Raw genomic sequence first — 21,328 nt, forward strand, 5'->3', positions numbered from 1 at the left:
GAGGATGCTAAGGCAGGTGTGGAAAGTATTGTGCACCCTGGAGTCCAACCCTCAGAGATTTATGGTCGGGTGGTTTGTAAAGGCTACTTAATTGCCATGGAATTGATTAGCAGTAATCAAAAAAATTTGCATTATTGATGTTTATTGCCCCAGCGACAGCGCTGAAATGATTCTATTCCTTCACAAGTTAGCAGGCTTTATAAACACTGTTGACTTGACTAATTTAATTTGTATAGGGGGAGATTATAACTGCACAATCAACCCCCAACTGAACAGGAATACTCCTGAGCCCTATCCACCCAGTGCAAGTTTTTTGGCAAAACTTGTACAAAAATTTATATTTCGGGATGTTTGGCATCTGCAAAATCCAAACACCCATCAATATACATGGGTGTGCTGTTCAAAGAACCAGATAACCATGGGCCGACTGGACCGATTGTATGTAAACCAGGGAATGCTGAATCTGGTTCAGAGAGCAAGCATTAGTCCATCTGGATTTTCTGATCACCATATGATTACAATGGAATGTATGTTACCCTTTCATTGCTGTAATAGTGCATATTGGACTTTCAGTGTTAAATTATTACAAGATGTACAGTTTAAAAATGCCTTCAGATTGGTATGGAAAAAGTTAGAAAAACAAAAGTGTTTCTATCCTAATACTCGACAGTGGTGGGACTGTACAAAATCCCAAATTCGGATTTTCTGTCAACAATATTGCTCACATGCCACCAGTAATGCATCTTGGTTGATAAGTGCTCTCAAAGCAGATGCACTTAAATATGAGCAAGAAGCTGGAACATCCAGTGGAAGTGATCACTCTCAGCAGTTGGTGGAAAAAAAAAAGTCCCTACTAGTCAAGGAGCGTTTGGACCATACTACTAAGACCTAAAAAGACCCTACTAGTCAAGGAGCTGAACTAGTCAAGGAGCGTTTGGCTGGAGCAATGGTTCACCTTCGGATGAGCAGAATTCAACTGGAGACTCCAAATAAGGAATTCTTCAACCTTGAGAAGGCCGTCAAGACCTCTCGGCAGATTCACAGTTTATACTCTCCCAACGGTGTTCTGACTTGCCGGAGTGACATTAAACACTCAATGCAGGATTTCTACTCAAATCTGTTTACACCGAGAACTGTGAACAAAATGATTATAAATGAGGTGATTGAACTTCTCCAATCCCTTTCTCAAGAACAGTAACAGCAACTCGAATGTGACATTTCGTTTGAGGAGCTCACTGCGGTATCAAAACTGCTTGAGGATGGCAAAGCCCCCGGACTTGACGGACTTCCTGCTGAATTTTACAAAGCTTTTTGGAATATTCTGGGTCCTACTTTAATGGAGACCCTGCTTGAAAGCCGAGATCAGGGTGAATTGCCCCTGAGCTGCAGGAGAGCGGTTTTGTGTCTCCTCCCAAAGAAAGGGGATTAGCAGCAAATTACAAGCTGGCAGCCTGTGTCATTGCTAAACACTGATTACAAGATTGTATCAAAAGTGCTTGCAATGCGTCTTTAAAATGTCATTTCTCACCTGATTGGAAATGACCAAACGTATTGCATACCTCAACGATCCATCTATGACAGTATTATTTTGGTTAGAGATTTAATTGCCATCAGTCAAACTGTGCCTCATGGATTTGCGTTGTTACTCCTGGATCAGGAAAAAGCTTTTGACAGTGTGGATCATTCATTCTTATTTGCAGTTTTTCCAAGAGCAGGTTTTGGGGAAAAAAACAATATCTTGCATAAAACTTTTGTACAGAAATGCATCATGCATTTTGTATGAAAATGCAGAAATGCATTTTGTACAGAAAAGTAAATAATAGTTGATGTCATCCCTTTCCTTTTCAGTGTGGTATCCGTCAGGATTGTCCACTGTCAGGCATGTTGTACACACTTTCTGTTGAACCCCTACTGGCTCTCCTTTGCACCTCCTTGTCTGGATTATCATTGTCAAACAGTCCGAACATTGTCACTTCAGCTTTTGCAGACGACCTGTGTGTTGTAGTCAAAAACCCAAAAGATGTCAGGGAGCTATCCCGTTGTCTTGCCAAATTTGAACTTGCCTCATCAGCTAGAGTAAATTGGAACAAGAGTGTAGAATCTTTGGCTATACCCAAATACACTCTCCTCACCACACTCTTCATGTGCACTTCTCCCAACTCTTCCAGGAGGAGCGTTATGGAAAACGGATGGGTTTAAATACTTCCGAATCCATTTGGGAACTACGAGCTATATGCAAAGGAATTGGGATGGGTTCCTCGACATTAAGCAGAAACTATCAAGATAGAAAGGAATGATCCAGTTCTTGTCACTTAAGGCGTGGGTAACAATCATAAATAACCTGATACTTCCAACCATATGGCACAAGGTTATCGCACTCCAGCCTCCTCAAGCTATGATTACAAGCATTCAGAAGAGTCTGATTGATTTTTTTTCTGGGGAGGCCACCACTGGCTCAAGCCAGATGTATTGTGCAGGCCATGAATTTCTGGTAGCCAAAACTTGGTGCACATCCCTAGTCGAATAATGGCTTTTTGACTCATGACAATAAAACGTCTACAATATTGTAAAGTAGTGTCCTGGGGTCCTCTCACCAATACCTTGCTTCGGCAAACAGGTGGATTGGACTATGACCGGGAACTCTTCCTCATAGACCTAAAGCAGGTTGATAGAGCTCAGCTCCCTGCGTTTTATCAATCTCTGCTGAATGCTTGGCAAGCTCTTGGAGTGCAGCGGCTAGAGATCTCCTATGATGCCAGGAAATTTGTGCATGAGCCACTATTCCAAAACATTATTTGCTGGAATATCTACCAGCCGATCCTTCATAAAGTACTTCACAAATAGTGGAATTAATAAAGTGTGAGATCTTATGGAGCCTTCCTTGAAACGATGGTTACCTGCTGGCTCAGTTTCTAAAAAAATTGGATTGCATTCAATGAGAGTAGTTGGTGAGGTCATGAGGCTAGTAACCCAGACTTTCCTACATCTAAATATTGGTTGAAATGGGGTAAGTGAAGAAGTGGATTTTTACCTAAATTTTCCTGAACTTTCAATCACTGCCCAAAAACACCATGACGTGTTCTCTTCAGACAGTGACGAGTCTGGTGTGTTCCACGTCATGGGGGAAAAAAACAATCTATGGAATTTGTCGAGAAGTATGTTTACAGGGCTGTACGGCACCGTTAAGAAACCATTGGAAAGAGACCGTACCTGCAGGAGCTTTTCTTACTCCCAATTGGAAGGTGATGTGTAGATCTCCGACTGTTGGTCGCACGGGTGACTAAAATTGGAGACTGGTCCATCAGGCCCTGGCCACACAGATTCTACTACAGAAGTTTAACCCCTCTTTGTCTTATTCATACCCCTTTTGTATGAGTATCGAAAATCAGTTTCATGCATTTATTGAGTGCAAGAGATTGTCACGTCTGTTTCTGTATCTGAGTCGCATTTTGTGTAAATTTCAAATTGTTTTTTCTTTTCCAATCTTTATTTATGGGCTCGCTTTCAACACTGGAAACAAATCTATGGTTTTGCTTTTGAATTGTTTTACTTGGAATTGCAAAGCTTGCAATTTATAAGACCAGAAAAGCCAGATTGGTGAATAAGAAAAATGAAAATGCACTTTTTTGTTTCAAAGGCATGGTGTCTGCTCGTATAAAACTAGAACATGCAAATCATGTAAACATGGGAAGTCTTCCTGTGTTTGAAGACTTATGGTGCAATGGTGGTGTCTTGTGTAAATGTGTTGAGAATGAAGTTCACATTTCTTTTTGAAGATGTAACAATATTATTGATCCTTAAACGTTCATTGTTTATCTGACCCAGCTTGAGCACCTGTACTTAAGAAATAGCACTTGATACTCATGTGTTGATGCTTTTATGAACCTCAGGCAAATGGTACCTAAATATTTTTTCTTTGTTTAAATATGCCTTGCGAAATGTTTTATACTTTTATAATAAAAGAACATCTCTCTCTCTCTCTCTCTCTCTCTCTCTCTCTCTCTCTCTCTCTCTCTCTCTCTCTCTCTCTCTCTCTCTCTCTCTCTCTCTCTCTCTCTCTCTCTCTCTCTCTCTCTCTCTCTCTCTCTCTCTCTCTCTCTCTCTCTCTCTCTCTCTCTCTCTCTCTCTCCCTCTCTCCCTCCCTCCCTCCCTCCCTCCCTCCCTCCCTCCCTCCCTCCCTCCCTCCCTCTCCCTCTCTCTCCCTCTCTCCCTCTCTCCCTCTCTCCCTCTCTCCCTCTCTCCCTCTCTCCCTCTCTCCCTCTCTCCCTCCCTCCCTCCCTCCCTCCCTCTCTCCCTCTCTCCCTCTCTCCCTCTCTCTCTCTCCCTCTCTCCCTCTCTCCCTCTCTCCCTCTCTCCCTCTCTCCCTCTCTCCCTCTCTCCCTCTCTCCCTCTCTCCCTCTCTCCCTCTCTCCCTCTCTCCCTCTCTCCCTCTCTCCCTCTCTCCCTCTCTCTCTTTTTTTTTTTTTTTTTTTTTTTTTTTCCTCCCCCTATTTTACGACGGTTGATACAAGAGTAATTCAAACAAATGAATCATCCATCTTTTAAGCTCAGTACCATCAACACCAACCTAACACAAAAGCCTTCGTTGACACATGCAAAGAAAAGGAATGAAATTCCATCCAAAACATCATCCATGACAAAAACTACTTGTTCACATTAGATCCCTGAAGTTGAACAATCATTGCTGAGGCAATTCTTGAAGAGTTAACAAAACCATCATAATAAATTGGAAGATCACTCAAAATGGATGCAAATAAAATTATATCTTGAAATCTGTTCTTGATTTGCAGTGAAAATATTGTTGTGCACGGGAGACTGGGAGCCCCTTGTATGGGTATGTTTTATAGAGGCAACATGTCCCATATTTGTATTGTGTGGCATGTGACTACATGTACGAGTCAGATAAGAATTATAGTAATGCAGGGGCATCCCACAAGTCTGGATTCTCCTGTACATGTATTGGTGGTCGTGTTTATGATTATCATTCCACCTCATGTCTTTACGTCAATGGGTCCACAACATTCCTGATGTCTCTGCACCACCAAATTCAATCTCCCACCACAACGCATTTACAATGGCCAGGAATTGCAACACCCCGGGATTGCAAGGGTTGTTTGTTATTTTGCAGTTCCCGCCATTGCCACTGCATCGTTGTTGTACAGGTTCATGGCATTAGAGCGATCTAATGATGGTTTTAGGATATATAATGATTTGTCTTATGGGAGCTCTACTGATGTCTGTTCCCATACATAATTTGGGTTCAGATTATTGTTTTTATTTGAACTGTGCTCGTAATTAATGCTTGCTTAATAATTATTGCTGTCATTAAACTTAACTAGAACGACAATCAGTAGAGCGCATACCTCCGCCACACTGAACAGTTTGTTTTTTTTTTGTATCCCATTGATAGACCGGATCTGGATCCAGACCTGAACCAAAATCGAATCGGCTTGTTCTTGTCACCGAACCAACTCATCCACCAAGTTTTGTCATAACTCGTCCACAATTTTTTGAAATATCATGCTGTATATCATTGTTTTTAGCCCCATCCCTCAATGGTGAAGAATCACCGAAAAAATTAAAAAGTTATTGTGTCTGGATTTGGATCTTCATCAAAATCAGACAAAGAGTTGTGGAAGCATAACCTTCGGCCACCTTCGGTGGCGGAGGTACAGTATTTGTTGGTGTGGGGATGTCTTCTCTTGCCGTCATCTTCATAATCGAAATAGCGTAGCCACCATTATTTTTTTTACCTGTGAAAGGTCATCCTTCTGCACACAGCTTCAACTGGGCCAGTCACAGTTCAGCTGTACTGGGGCCATACTCCACGTGAACAGTGCTGACTGAGTGATTCGTAGTCTGTGTGCACGTGATAATATATTGCGCAATATGAATAACTGATCTGAGTACATTCTTTTAAACCTCATGCCGTGGCATTTTTTTGTTATTTTGTTTTAGAAATGTATGTAGTGAATGAGGGTTTTCTTCACGTGATTTTTGGAGAACACATATCATGTTGCAACTGCACACAGCCGAAATTGGATTTTGGTCAGTGGTACTCTCGTGTTATGATCTCTCTTTCTTATCTGCATGAATATAGGTCTGCAGTTTTCGAAATGGAATTTTCAGTGAATCACAAGTTGCTATCGTCATGAAACTTTGAAATAGCTGTGATTTGCATACATGGAGACCTATGCACTTTTCCTTCTGTCCAATGGCAATTCCCACTTTGCAACTATCTCAAAATGAACTTACAAAAACTTTTCGAGCAATATGTGATGCTCCTAACGTTACTGAAGGTGTCGTGACATCTGTTGGTGTCAAGGACAGCGAGTCATAATTTCAGCTGAATGTTCTCCAGCTTGAGCTTAAAACCCCCAGGGGAAGAATCTCCATTGATTTAATTTCACCTGAATGTTCTCAAGATTCGGCTGGCAGGATGGCCTCGAGGTATGCACACTCACCTCTCTGAGCTGTCTAACCTGGGTCAGAATCAGAACAAGCTATATACTGTCATTCCGGTGTTTCACAGGTGGGGCGATTCATCAATGTATGTACCGTCCCTCGGAAGGACATTGAACGGGAAATCCTGTATGCCGACATTAGTTGGTGGATGTTAGATATCTTTCAGAAAGAGTGGGCAAGCTATCACCGGCACCATGCCCAAATGACAAAATCCTGCGAAAACCCGAGTCGAATGTCAGGCCTGGCCAGCTAATTCGTGAAAGACTAGGGTCAAGCTTCCCCCGGCCAACACCACAAGAACGTGGGATGATTGTCGTCATTAAATAATAAGTTTGCCAGCTTGAGCTCATTGCTACCTACTCCCAGAGGAATAATCTCCCTTGTTATAAATTAAAGCAAGGCAGATCAAAATAACACTAACACAACAAATGAAGACTGTGTTTAAGCAATATTATCATGCTCATTCAGTATGAGCTTGGTGTGGCTCAGTGTTTAAGGTGGTGGCTTGGGATCCTTGGGATCTTGAGTTCGAGCCCCACTGGCCACTGAGTTAGCATCGGGAGGTTTACTCAGCCTGTCAACCTTCCGAAGGTCGGCAAAATGAGCACCAGTATCCTGGTAATTATCCCTGCAGGGTCGAAGGCGACAAAAGGGTTGGCGTCAGGAAGAGCATCCGGCTGTAAAAACATTGCCCCAAGAAAGGGTACCATGAGTGGAGCCAGTAAAAAGCTGACCCCTGATCAGGGATAAAGGTTTTAAAATGGTGTAATGATGATCATGCTCATTCAGTGAGGAGATCACCATATGATAACTGTTGCGGTCTCTTTGTCAGAATAAATACTCTGCAACAACGCAGGTACAAAATCAAATGGTATCCATCTTCCTCAAGAATGGGAAAATATATGCTCAATGGAATGTGTTAGATTACCTCTGCCACCGAAGGTGAAGGAGGTTATGTTTTCACCCCTCTCTTTCTGTCTTTGTTACCTGCAAAATAGAAGATTTTTCAAGTATACTGAAACGCAAAAGAAACTTACCACTTGTTTGAAATGTAATAAAATTGTAACAGTTCAAAATAAAACAAACCAACAACTGCTAATTGAAACATTGGCATTTTATTGATGACATGTCAATTTTTTGACCAAGAAGATACACCATCTCATAAGTTTGTTCGACAGTATAGAACAGCACAGGGTGCAATGTCAGTCCCCTTTCAATAGCGTGTGTGGCCACCATTGTTTTGGATACAGGCAGTGCATCGTCGGCGCATACTGCCTACCAGTCTTTGGATGGATTGCTGCTGGATTCTGTCCCACTCAGTCCTCAATGTTTGAAGCCATCTGACTTAGGACCATCTGCCTGTCCTGCCTTGCAGTGGTGACTCTTGGCCTCCCTGATCGAGGTCTGTCATCTGCAGAGTTGTGGAGGGTGTCTCTGTCCACCAGGGCAGATATCGTCTGGTGTGAACAGCCAAGGTGACGTGCCACCTCACGGTAGCTCAATCCGCCTTGCAGTATGCCCAAGGCACACTGCCGTTGATCCCTTGATAATCGTGGCATGTTGATTGAAATGCCCATTTTGCACTGGCCTCTTTAAAGCCAATATCAAGACATGACGTGCAGCTCATTAAAATCATCCCATACCCCTTGGCTAATCACTGACAGTCAAAACGGCTGTTCAACAGCTGTGCTATGAAGTGACCATTGAAGGTTCAAGTGACCATCCGTGATCGTTTTGTCTGACAGTGAGGACACTATTCTCCACAATTAAGTTCACACATTTACTACACGCAGTGTTTTTGTTGAGATTTGAAGGTTTAAAAGGTGGTAAGTTTCTTTTGCGTTTCAGTATATATTGGTCAGTCGATTTTGTTATTCTGTTTGTTTGTTTGTCTGTCTGTCTGTTTATCGCCGACACATCACAATTTTTTTCCCGATCTTCACGAAACTTAACCACATGGTAGAGTTTGTCATACAGAAGAAGGCTATTGTTTTTTGAGGTCAAAACGTCAAAAGGTCAACATAGGCCAAAGGTCAACAACTTAGGTGAGATTTCTAAAATCCTCAATTTTTCAACCGATTGACTTGAAATTTGAAGAGGATTTATATTTCAGGTCACTGAATTCAACCGCCAATTATTTTGGAGATCTAGATAGGCCAAAAAGGTCAACGAGGCCGAATTTCTAAAATTGTCAATTTTCATCCGATTCAAAAGGAAATTTGAAGAGGAGTAGCATATTTGGTCGTTGAATTCAACCAACAATTATTTTTGAGGTCAAATTTGTTTCGTGGATTTTGCAAGTGTCATGCCCTGTTTGACGTCTTCTTCTTGTTACTTGCAAAATCGAAGATTTTTCTCGTACATTGGTGAGTCGATTTTGTTATTCTGCCTGTTTGTGTGTTTGTCGCCTTTTGGTCACAATTTCAAACCGATCTTCACGAAACTTCACCACCTGGGAGTAGAGTTTGTCAAAAGGAAGAAGTTTATTGTTTTTGAGGCCAAAAGGTCAAAATGTCAACAAGTAAGGTGAGATTTCTAAATTCCCTAATTTTCATCTAATTGACATGAAATTTGAAGAGGATTTCTGTTTCAGGTCACTGAAGTAAACCAGCCAATTATTTTTAAGGTCAATATTGGCCAAAAGGTCAATTTCGGCAAAAAGGTCAACATAGGCCGAATTTCTAAATTGTCAATTTTCAACCGATTGACTTTAAATTTGAAGTGAATTTCTGTTTCAGGTCACTGAATTAAACCAGGCAATTATTTTTGAGGTCAACATCGACCAAAATGTCAACATAGTCCCAAGGTCAACAACTAAGGTGAGATTTCTAAATTCCCCAATTTTCAAGCAATTGACATGGAATTTGAAGAAGATTTCTGTTTCAGGTCACTGAAGTAAACCAGCCAATTATTTTTGTGGTCAACATAGGCCAAAAGGTCAACATTGGCCGAATTTCTAAAATTGTCGATTTTCATCTGATTCACTTGAAATTTGAAGAGGAGTTTCATATTTGTTCATTGAATTCAACCTCCATTTATTTTTGAGGTCAAAATATGTATTTTGCAAATATCGTGCTCTGCACGACATTGTCTTCTTGTTTGTTTGTCTGTTTGTTTGTGTGTAGGATATCTCAAAAAGTTGTTTACGTATCCGAATGAAATTTGGTGGACAGTTTGGGTGTGTGACAAGGACGAACTATTTACATTTTGGTGAAGATCTGGATCCGTATTCAGCTACTATAATATTTTATATGATTCTTTTCCATTAAGAAATACGGCCAAAAATGATACATAGCACGATATCTCAAAAGATTGTTGACGGATTCAGACGAAACATGGTGGACAAGTTTGGTGTGTAACAATAAATAATTGATTCAATTTTGGTGATGATCCGGATGTGATAATTTTTTAAGTGATTCTTCACCATTGAGAGATAGGGCCAAAAACAATATTTATCATGATGTTTCAAAAATGTATTTGGCCTGATATGTTCCGCTGGATCAGGCATTGCATGGTGTAGTTGCACGCACTACCCAGTGCCCTTCTCATTTATTATGTAACATTAAAAACATTAATGTGCTTGTGCTTAATTAATGTGCTTAAAGTCTAAAAATGATCTGGGCAATAAAATCTGCATCCTTTCTGATTTTTGAGATTCGTTGTAAGTTCTTGCTGATCTTAAGTTCAATTGGCACAGGACATTAACATGGACTAACACAAAAAATATGTTTATCTGATTTGTTTTGGGATCTATAGTCAACTAATCCCTCTGCAATGGCTTCAATTATTCCCACCTTTTTGTGGAGTCAATGAGGGAAAGTTTTTGCCCCAAGTCTTTCATGAAACAGCTATGTTTGACTGTAAGTGGCAGTAATTTGGAATTTTGCCCAGGGTGTTTGTGATAACTCACCTACTCTTCAATAAAGACACTGCACCATCTTAAACAATCACCAACCGTCAGTAGTGGCAGAGCTGAACATCCCTCTGATAGATGTTGCACACATTGATCCATAACCTGCACATGAAACACCAGAGAGACAGTTTTATAGCACGCAGGCTATACAACTCAAAAGCGAGTGTTCATACCTCTAATTATTCTGACTGCCCTCTTGTGTGATCTATACTGTGACTATGAAATGCCTTTCATCGATTCATCAATAAATCAAATGTAATCTAATTTAGTTTTCTGTTGGTGATATTGAATAACAATACTGTACTCGTATATGTTGTGAGAGTCAAAATATAGAAGAAAAAAACACACAAGTAACTCGAGGATTTGTCAACGAAGAAAAAGGTTTAAATAGTACAATGTTTCAGCTACAAGTCGTCTTAATCAGGGACTACATCATACATGTTTGTTTCGATCATGAATGTGCATGAAGAGAGTTGTGGAGAGCTTTACAATGGTTGTCGTTATAGTTTATTATTGATGCAGGAAAGGAAGTCACCGGAAGATTTGAGACTTTTTGTTATTAATCTATATAAAGGATGAGACGATTGCATGAACCGCATGCACTGGCATGCTGTTACTAATCGATTCCATGATAAGTGATCCCAGAGTAAATAAATTATATACATTTGAAAGTATACATTATTTCTACCAAACACATTCAGAGTTTAGTAGTTCATATTAATCCGAAGTCTTACACAAGTTTGGTTCCTAATGTCAGAACTATACTCTGTGGAAATTTAGGAAATACGAGAAATATCCATGGATGAGACTGAGAGGTGTTGATTTCCTGTAATTTCCTGTTAATACAATTAGTGGCCACCGTCAATATATGAAAAAACACACACGCACGGACACTTCAACTTTTAGCAAAAGATGCAAATTCCAGTACAATTTCTCTTGTGGCCCCAGAAACAAACAAAGAATATATTTATAACAGTCCTCTCAGCACTCAGAGCTTCCACCCACCTCCCTTCTCAACATCATCACTAGTAAATTTAATCATTTTAAACCTACCCTGTACATTCAAAAGCCCCAGATATGTCCTTCCCATCAGTTTTCAGAAACACCTAATCCAGATAAACAGTACATTCACTGGTAGCGATTCGTCAGGGATTTACACTTGGGCCTTGCACTGGTCCACGTGGTCATGAGCCCTCCATTCATTGAGCTGAGAAAGTTCTCAAAATCATTTATTTGTGCAGAGGCACAGCCCTTTATCTCCGGTACATTTCCAAGTATTTTCAGCTTATTTCAGAAGCTTTGTGAGCCATTTTAAGCAACGATACTTATTTATGACACACAATGTACTTTGATGTCCTGGACACTGACGTTTCTTGGGGTTTCTGCACATGCACGCTGAGCATTCTGTGGCATAATACATCATTTTGAAAGTGCCGTGAAGTCCATGATTGTGCCATTTTTTTATTCTTCAACATATTTTCTTTTAATTGTGCCAGACTTGGTCGAATCATGGTTAGAGCATCCACTCTGAATCTGGGAAGTCAGCAGTTCAAACCCTAGCTGAGTCAAACCACAGACGTTAAAAATGGTACGTGCTGCTTCCTTGTTTGGCGTTCACCATTTAAAAAGGCTTGAGCACGGACAAACATTCAGAGGTTGGTAATAATGGTGCAGGCTTTGAAAGACCGAATAGCCTTCTGTGTGAAACTTTCTTGTCAGGGAATTCATATTATATTATCACCCGCAGATAACCTGGTTGCACCAGGCTTGTGAAAGGGAATTCGTTTCCAATAAAGTTTGGAATATAGTGTTACGAATTTGGAATTCGATTGCACACAACATACAGGTCCCTTTAGTCAGCTATGTCGATAAATGCTTGTTCCCTAGATAGCTCACCTTCCATTGTTTAAATGTTCAGAAATCGATTATATCGATTTAATAGTTGGGGAACGAACAATGGAGACATCCCTCCCCCTCTTCTGCGAAGAGGAAGAATCCTGCCGTCCCATGACTCATGATGTCAACAACTCCCTCCCACCCGTGGTTGAGCGGGGGGGGGGGGGATGGATCACGAGGGCATGAGTCACGCCAGGCGTGGAGGAGGAAGGGCGGGAGAAGGATAAAGAGGAGATCGTCTCTTTTGTTGGCGAGGGGAGAGGGGAGAGTGGGAGAAGGGAGTTGAGAGTAGCCGTTCAGCAGACTGTCGGGTCCTGCTTGGCTTGCGTTAGGGATGAGGCGTTCGGAAGCTTTTTGCTTTGGCTGGCTCAGTGAGCTTCGGCTGAGGCCTGACTCGGGAGGAGGCTTTTTGGAGGCTCTTTGCTTTGATGGTTCCGTGAGCTTCGGCTTCTGCTTGGCTCGGGAGAGCTTTCTGCTTCAAGCTGCCCTGTTTGGAAGGAAGTTAAGCCGGTCGCTCAGCTCGAGCTGCGAGTGGTGGCTTCTTCTTATTGGTCCTTGGAGCTCTTTGTTCTCCATTTTGGTTCCCGGCTTGGTGCGACTCATCGACCTCTTCGTGAAGGTGGTTCCTCGGGGAAGCGACGCATCGACGGGAAGGATCGGCGACTCGTCTCACCAGCACGTGTTGAGAAGCGTGAGAGGTGATTCCTCGGGGAAGCAACGCATCGACAGGAAGGATCGGCGCCTTGTCTCACCAGCACGTGTTGAGAAGTGCGGCAGGTGGTTCCTCGGGGAAGCGACGCATCGACGGGAAGGATCGGCACCTCGTCTCACCAGCACGTGTTGAGAAGCGCGGGAGGATTCGCGGGAGCTCGGGAAGGATCGCAGCTCACGGCGATTGGATCCAGCTCGCTCTCGCTGGAGCCCGGGTCCGAACAACTTGAAGACTACACGAGGTGGAGAGGTTCGAGATAGGCTCTGGGTTTCAGCTCACCTGTCCTCCGAGCTGGAGCCCGTTATTAAAGGCCTCTACCACCATTTATTGGGTGTGAGAGTGTGCGTGCGTGTGTCCGTGGGCCCGTCAAATAAGTAGGAACTGCTGTTAAGTGCAAGTGACTGTACATAATAAGTAGATGGTTGTAGTTCTTTTGTCGTGCTTTTGTTGCTTGTATAATTGCATACGTGTTTTGCCTTGTTTAATTGGATACGTGCTTTATTATAATAAATGTCCTTGTGTGAATGTAAACCTGTTCGTTGCGTCCATTCCCTCATTGAACTGCCCCCATCTTGCACTCGGAATATAGTTGGTTTTTAAATAGCCGATAAATCGGATCCTGTCCGGCGAGGTCTGGCGATAATACCCGCTTGGTTATCCCAGAACGGAACGGACCGCTTAAGCGGTTCGTGTTCAAGCAGGCCTTCGCCGAGGTACGGTCCCTTGGTAGGTTACCCATGCGGGTACTTAGGTATATCGATATTCGACGATTGACCCTATTTCACGCGGGTGGAATACGGACTTGGCCGTGGTGGGATTAAAAACCCACCCGTGACTGGTTTCTGGCGTTCTTCCAGAAAGTCACGACTGGATTGTCCGTTCAGTGGGCGAAGCGACCGCTATTGGTTAGACGCGGTCGTTCGCACGCCGGCGGGTGGAGATCTACAACAATATTATGAGTTTGATTGGAATGTCTTTTGACAGCATAATGGCAGGGACCCATGGAAATTCCGTTGTTTTGGGTCCTCGGGGTCTTTTGGGTCCTTTGGGTCTTTTGGGTCCTTGGAGTATTGTGTTTCCTTGAGGTCTTTTGGATATTTTGGATTTTCGGTGTCTTTTGGGTCCTTGGGGTCTTATGGGTCCGTCGGGTCTTTTGACAAAAAGTGAACACACAGTCGTGTTAAAAAGATTGGCCGTTAAAATCCTACTCAAATCGTCCTTATGAAGGGGAACAGAAAAATGCACAAATACACAGATGCACACCGTGTTTTATGAAGGTAGATCTTTATTCAAACGTGTAATTCAACATACCCCTTGCTGCATAATTCAAAACACCTCACTGCACTGGAAAACGTGGGGACAGGAATACTGCACTGTATTGTAAATGTTTGGACTTGTAATGCTGCCTCCTACCTGGAGCTGTGAAGCAGCGCCACACAATCCACATTTACATCAAAAATTTGCGTGCCCCCCGCCCCCCTCCCCCCCAAGACCACCAGCAACGATAAAATCACGACTATGCACCAAATGAGATTATGCTGATCCGATGCAGCAAATCTGGATGTAATCAGCCCAGAATGTCGGAAGAGTAGTGTGACAAATATACACCGGTCAGTGAATTATCGCAAGGATTCCACAATACCTTGGGTTCCAAGCAACTGTTAGCAGAACAACTGTTAGCAAAAGCTACCAGGCAAAGTCTTATAAGACAAAGTTTAATATCAAAAAGTAGGGTTTTTACCCACAATATTTACCTGAGAAACCTACAACCTGAATTAATGCCAGCAAAGAAAGGTCTGTTTCTCGATTCAACTTTTTCCTAAAAATTGTAGCAATCTTATGTAAAAGTGAGAGGGTCCTCGGAGACGTCTGCAATAATTGTCAAATGTGTTCATTATCGAAATAACCGATGAACCTCTCTGGCTCAGCAACTCCAATCACTGCTGAGGTGATGAACACGGCACACACTGAGCAGCATCCTGAGATTGCTTGCCTGCCTTTTCCACTACATTATATAAAAGACCTTGTGATTTGTCTCATGTTTAACTCTGAATCAAGGCTGAATCAAAGTATAAAGGAAGATTTTTTTTCCCCCTTCTTCAAAGTGAGAACTTGGGGTAAAAATACAACATACTAATAGTGGGGTAGTGGAGCAGCAGGTGGAAGCAACTATCTAATATATACAGAAGAAAGTTTGTTTGTGTGGTTGTGCTTTGTGTGTTTGTTCATTTATGCATTCGCTCCCTGCAGCAACCAGTGGAACCAAACTTTGCATGGCCTCTTCTTTCATCCAGATGAAAGTCGAGGGCTATGTTTGGATAAAAAACAAAATTGAAAAATTGAAAACAAATTAAAATCAGATAATTGGCCTTCACGCCTCAATCGGGTCTTATGCTAATACACCGCCTGCATTTCCCCCCCCCCCCCCCCCCGGAAGCGATTGAGTAATATGTATAGTGAAGATCTTATTTTGAAGTTGTAGTGATTTGTTGATAACAACACCAGTTTAATTACTATACTGCTTACACCTGCACCTATTATTAAAAATGATTGGTTTACACAGGTTTATGATCATGCTTCCGTGTTCAGGCCTCGAGCGATCGAGTAATATATATATATATATATATATATATATATATATATATATATATATATATATATATATATATATATATATATATGTATATATATATATATATATATATATGTGTATATATATATATATATATATATATATATATATATATATATATATATATATATATATATATATATATATATATTGTAAAGGTCGTAGGTTGAGGTTGGAGTGATTTGTTGTCAACAACACAAATTTAATCATCATAGTGCTTACACGTGTGCCTGCTATGAAAATGATTGCTTCGCACAAGTTTATGATGACACTTCTGTGTTCAGACCTCAAGAGAGTATGTTCCTTGCACACTGCCACAAATGGGTAATAAGTCGGCCTATTGTGAAAATCATATATTGAAGTCATATTATGTATGTAAGCTAATAACGGAAACTATGTGTTCCCTTGGTACGTTTCCCCCCACCACTAATCCTCCCTGCCTCAGTACGATGCATCTGTTGCTTTTTAAACTTTAATCTACCACATCACGAAGCACATCGACACATAGGAACAAGATCGGCATGGTAAGATGGCCATCAGAGCACTCTTGCAACTCCCAAGTTAAGATTTATGTTAAATACCATAACCTACCTTATTTGCATTATAAATACCGTCAAATGCCAACAAAAAGACCCCTGATTGGGAAAAACAAATCAGATGCAAAGAGAATGGCAGTCTACAAGTCAGCATGTTGAATATCCTTAGAAGGTGAAGCATTTCAATTCAAATCCAAGTTAATTTTGTAACACCCAAGATTGGTAATTCATACAAAACCATTAACTAAGGCCAACATTCCCCACTTTGTCATCCAGGACATATTTCAACACACATTTTATTGAATTTGCCCGGGTTATGGTAGGTACTTCAGCTCGTATAACATATATATATATATATATATATATATATATATATATATATATTATTGGCATATTATTACCTCCGCCACCGAAGGTGAAGGAGGTTATGTTTTCACCCCTGTCTGTCTGTCTGTCTGTTTGTTAATTGCCGGAATCCTTCGGATTTCGGCAATTATGTTGGTTGGTTGTGTGTGTCATTGTGTGTGTCTGTCTGTTTGTTTACCCTGTAGCAGCCACACCGTTTCAGCGATCATGACCAAACTGGATACAGACGTCGGACATGGTCCACGTTAGACGCTTGTCGTTTTTGGTGAATATAGGTCAAAGGTCAAGGTCAAGGTCACCGACAAAACCGAAATTCTTATTTTCACAATAACGTCCGCTAAAATGGTTGTATCGACTTCAAACCAAATCCAAAATGTGCATCTTCCAATTATGCATCCAACCATATGTCTCATTTGGGGTGTCACACCAACACCCTTCTTAGCGGTCGGGGGTCGAATGTCGGGGGCGGGGGGGGGGGTCGGGTCAAAACTTTCAAATTGCGATAAAAACACCATTTCAAGTCCGATTGACTTCCAAGTTATGATCATGACCAAACTAAGTGCTATAACTCATTAAACAGTAGCACTGTCGACTTATAAGAACCAAATTTATTTCCAGGTTTTTGTTTTTTCAGAGATCATGGAGATGTGAGAAAGTTATTCCGGCAATTCCTTGCTCAACGAGCCATTTCATTTGTTTGTTTGTTTGCAGGATATCTCACAAAGTTGTGGACAGATTCAGATGAAATGTGGGCAAGTTGGATGTGTGACAAGTATGAACTGATTAGATTTTGGTGAAAATCTGAATCCGGATCTGGCTACTAGAATTTTTTGAGTGATTCTTTACCATTGAGAGATTGGGCCAAAACTCATATACAGCACGATATCTCAAAAAAATTGTGGACGGATTCGGATGAAACTTGCTGGACAGGTTGGGTGTGTGACAAGGACGAAATGATTCGATTTTAATGAAGATCTGAATCCGGATCTGGGTGCGAGAATTATTTATTTTTTTAAGTGATTCTTCACCATTGAGAGATAGGGCCAAAAACGATATAGTACTTTACAGCATGATATTCAAAAAATGCATTGGGCCCGATATGTTCTCGTGGATCGGCCATTACGTGGCGGAGGCTTGCGCTCCAGCGAGTGCTGTTCGAGTTCAAACATGTATTGGGCCCGATATGTTCTTATGGATCAGCCATTACATGGCGGAGTTTTGCGCTCCAGCGAGTGCTGTTCGAGTTCAAACATGTATTGGGCCCTATATGTTCTCGTGGATCAGGCATTACGTGGCGGAGGTTTGCGCTCTACCAAGTGTCCTTCTAGTTTACATATTTATTAATCCCCTACATGTTTACTCCAGATGAGACTATTGGTTTGCCGTCTGTCCATTCACTCCACCTGTGGTTTTTCAGCCATTTTCTCCATATCCTTTAACATATTCAACAGAAACTTGGTACATCACTTCATTATGATAAGTTACAGAAAAAGTTCGAGTTTCAGGGCGTTTCTTCAATTTTGCACAGAGTTATGCCCTTTTGGACTTAGAAAATATGACATCTGTAGGGAATATGAATTGCAAAGCAACTATTTCTCTTGTTACTGCTGGGGTCAATAACGACAGTTCGTTTTTAATTGTAATGCAAAAGGTTTCTTTAATATATTTCTGCTACATATTGTGGATGCATTAGTCACATCAGAGGAAAACATTTTTTGTTGATAAAGTTAATGTTGCCTTCCTGCAGGTGCAATTTTTGAGGAAACTGCAATCAAGGATCAGGAGGCATTTGTGCTGGCCATTCATGACCTCAATGCAAATGGGGAGATTCTACAGAGCGAGCAGATCACGTATTCCATCCGTACAGTGGATGGAGACAACCCTTTCCATGCACTGCAGGAAGGTACCATTTGTTTTAATGTTTCCTCTGAAGCATAACAACCAGATTAATTATGATTGATCTTTTCTTCTGGATTTCACTGGCAGTAAATTGCATCATTCCTTCCCTTTTTCTCATTATTCCTTACTTCCCCTCTTATCACCTTCTTCTCACATGCATTAAAAATTGACTGGATCATTAAATGCTACACTGCATCTTCCTTCGCAATAATAATATTAATTTTACAATTCTTGCATCGGTTGTTAATCTTGCATTGACTGGATCATCAATGTTTTCACTCATTAAGCGCACTTGTGCTGTTAGTACTTGTGTTGAAGTGTAGTGCTGTCTAGTGCTGTTAGCACTACAAGCGCACTTGTGTTGAAGAAATCAAAGAACCTTATTTGAATTTTGTAGATACATAGCTTGAAGGGAAAATGCAGCAAGTGCTTTGATGCTAAGGGGCATTATATTGAAATTGTTGCGGGCCGGGGACCGGTGGCGAGAACGACCGCTAGGTGGGGGAAGTTATGTCGTCTCCCACCAGACTCCCAGAATTGTTGGCCGTCGCTCACGGATAACTCCGTGAGGCGGCGGGTCGCTAAACCGACCGTGGATGCCAATACCTCCACCACGTAGCGTAGGGTCTTTTTGTCTTGAACCAATTTACCTAATTAACCACGCGGTGTCATCTACCGGGGAACCACGCCCTCGGCATGTCTTGCTCGAACCGGGTCACTCTACCGACTGCAGTGGAGTTCCAACTACCAAATACCAACTCCGGTTCGGGTGCAGTCGAGCGGAACTGCCAAAGCCGTGCCAGCTAGGATGAGCAGATTAACGGGAACAAAAACCCGGCTAAAACTCAGATCCGAACCATGCTGGACCAATGAAAGAAAGGACAGAAACGAACTGGGAACATTTCTACAATTGTTTTATTTACAGCAAGAAGGACACAGAGCAAGCTTATCGCGGATATACAGGAGATTTAGAATGATTGAAAACACTTATGCAGTTGTACTTAGCAGACGGCGCCACACACACAGACGAAAATAAAACCCAGGTGAATTCCAAGGCACCTCGCAGCCAGGGAGAGAGACGAGCTGGGGTTGCGGCTCGGCTGGGTACCTGCACATTGGAGGGAGGGGGTGCTCCATGGAGTGGCACCTGCTAATGGTCGTGCAGCTCAGCCCGCAGTCACATGCGTGAGGCTCATGTCCATGGAGGGACCCGAGCAGAGCAGAGCGGAGTCTCAGGGCGGGGATCAGGGACTCGGACAGGACCCAGCGAGAGACCCGGTCGAGGTCGTGTGTCCTCGGTCGTTATTGGAATCGACCAGATGGATCGCTCCACCAATGAAGAACGGCCATGCACCACCACCCACAGACTCATGAAAAAGCTCTCAGTCTGTCAATCCTCCTCGTACACCAAACTCAAGACTCCAGCAAAACTCCAACGAATGCAGAACTGAACTGAGCCTTTTGATTGAATTCCAATGAACGCGTGTCTCAGAGGGTCCCTTCGTAATCCATCGACCTGCCTCAGCGGGGCGGGACCTTGGTCAAAACTGACGTCACTGTCTGCCCTGATTGGACAGGGCCTCCATGGGTCTACCCCTTCTGGGCGATTTCGGCCATGCCGGGAGCGTGACTGCACTCGCCAAAAAGGTACCTCACAAAGATTTCGCCTCGGAAAGTGAGATAAAGGTACTGTGGTTCAAATAAGAGGGGAAAGAAAGATTTATTTCCCTAACTAAAAAAACATCGCAACACACCCCTTAGATATCCCACTACACACAAGGAGGGGTTCTGTCTACACATATACTTAACGGCATAACTAACTTCGGGGCACCTGTATATTTGAATGCATGCAGTTCCTCGAACCGTAACAATATAAATGTACATAAAATCTGACCTTGTGGCTTTGTCTTTTTTGAGCATCTTGTTTTACATACTTTTTGAATGCTCCTCATTGGTTTCATATCTCTTCGATATATTACTAAAACTCTCATCTTGCATGTATGTATGTATTATGTTCCCGAAATGCAGCCAAAGCGGAGCACGATAGCGCAAAAATTTTAGGGCCACCTTACTCACTAATCTCCTGCGGTGTGCAGTCTCAAGTTTCGTTAAAATCGGGCAACGAAAAAAATTATTAAAAAATCAATTCCCAATTCAGTCACTACTCTTCAGGAGAATTTGATCAATGCAAACAACCTCAGTGGTATCGTTCGCTGGAGCTATCTTGTTTTTTTTTTCTTGAAATGATTTATTTAAAAATCTCAAACATTTAGTACAGCCAAAGAACTATTTATTTTTAAGCATCAAATAAACATCACCATTTTGATCTAATACTTCCATGTTCATGAATAAATATAATTGTGTTTTGAAGATTACGCACAATAATTTCTTCGACTTTCTTTTCTCCATTTTTTTTTTCACATTGACGTGCAATATCGAGTTTCGTTCAAATCGGGCAACGAAAAAAAAAATCAATTCCCGATTCAGTCAAGTACTCTTTGGGAGTATTTGATCAATGCAAACAACCTCAGCTATATAGTTCCCTGGAGCTATCTTTTTTTTTTTTTGAAATGTTTTTTTTTTTTATCAACCGCTGTCACAACGGGAACCCAACGGGTTCACAGGTCATCTAGTCCTTTTATATAAATGGTATTGAATTGCCAAGCATTCAAAATAGTGTTTCTTTGAACTCCAATTTCAATTATAGTTTATTAATACAGTAAAACTTGTTCAATATTTATCCTTTCAGCCAAGCAAAACAGGCTACGTAATGGAGTGTGCAGCATTATCAGGTGTTTTTATAATGATTAAATTATCATTTTTGTTATTATTATTTTAAAATGCTCTAATGATGGAAAGCTCGAGCTCTTTAGCTTTATTTTTATTCATATTTATGTTAGCCCTTTGAT

The 21,328-nt window shown here is 41.7% G+C and overlaps 1 protein-coding gene across 1 annotated transcript in view; it reads left to right on the forward strand.

Annotated features, from left to right (window-relative positions):
* The window catches only part of LOC147017967 (glutamate receptor ionotropic, delta-1-like), a 639,638-nt gene that overhangs the window by 170,176 nt on the left and 448,134 nt on the right, over positions 1-21,328 (forward strand). The window contains exon 3 of the mRNA XM_085897103.1: positions 18,268-18,423. Coding sequence (XP_085753229.1) covers positions 18,268-18,423 — 156 coding nt within the window. The remainder of the gene's footprint in view (positions 1-18,267; positions 18,424-21,328) is intronic.

The sequence above is a fragment of the Eptatretus burgeri genome, chromosome 10 (assembly GCF_056783735.1).
Source record: "Eptatretus burgeri isolate ZD-2024b chromosome 10, Ebu_testis_v1, whole genome shotgun sequence".
Lineage (NCBI taxonomy): Eukaryota > Metazoa > Chordata > Myxini > Myxiniformes > Myxinidae > Eptatretus > Eptatretus burgeri.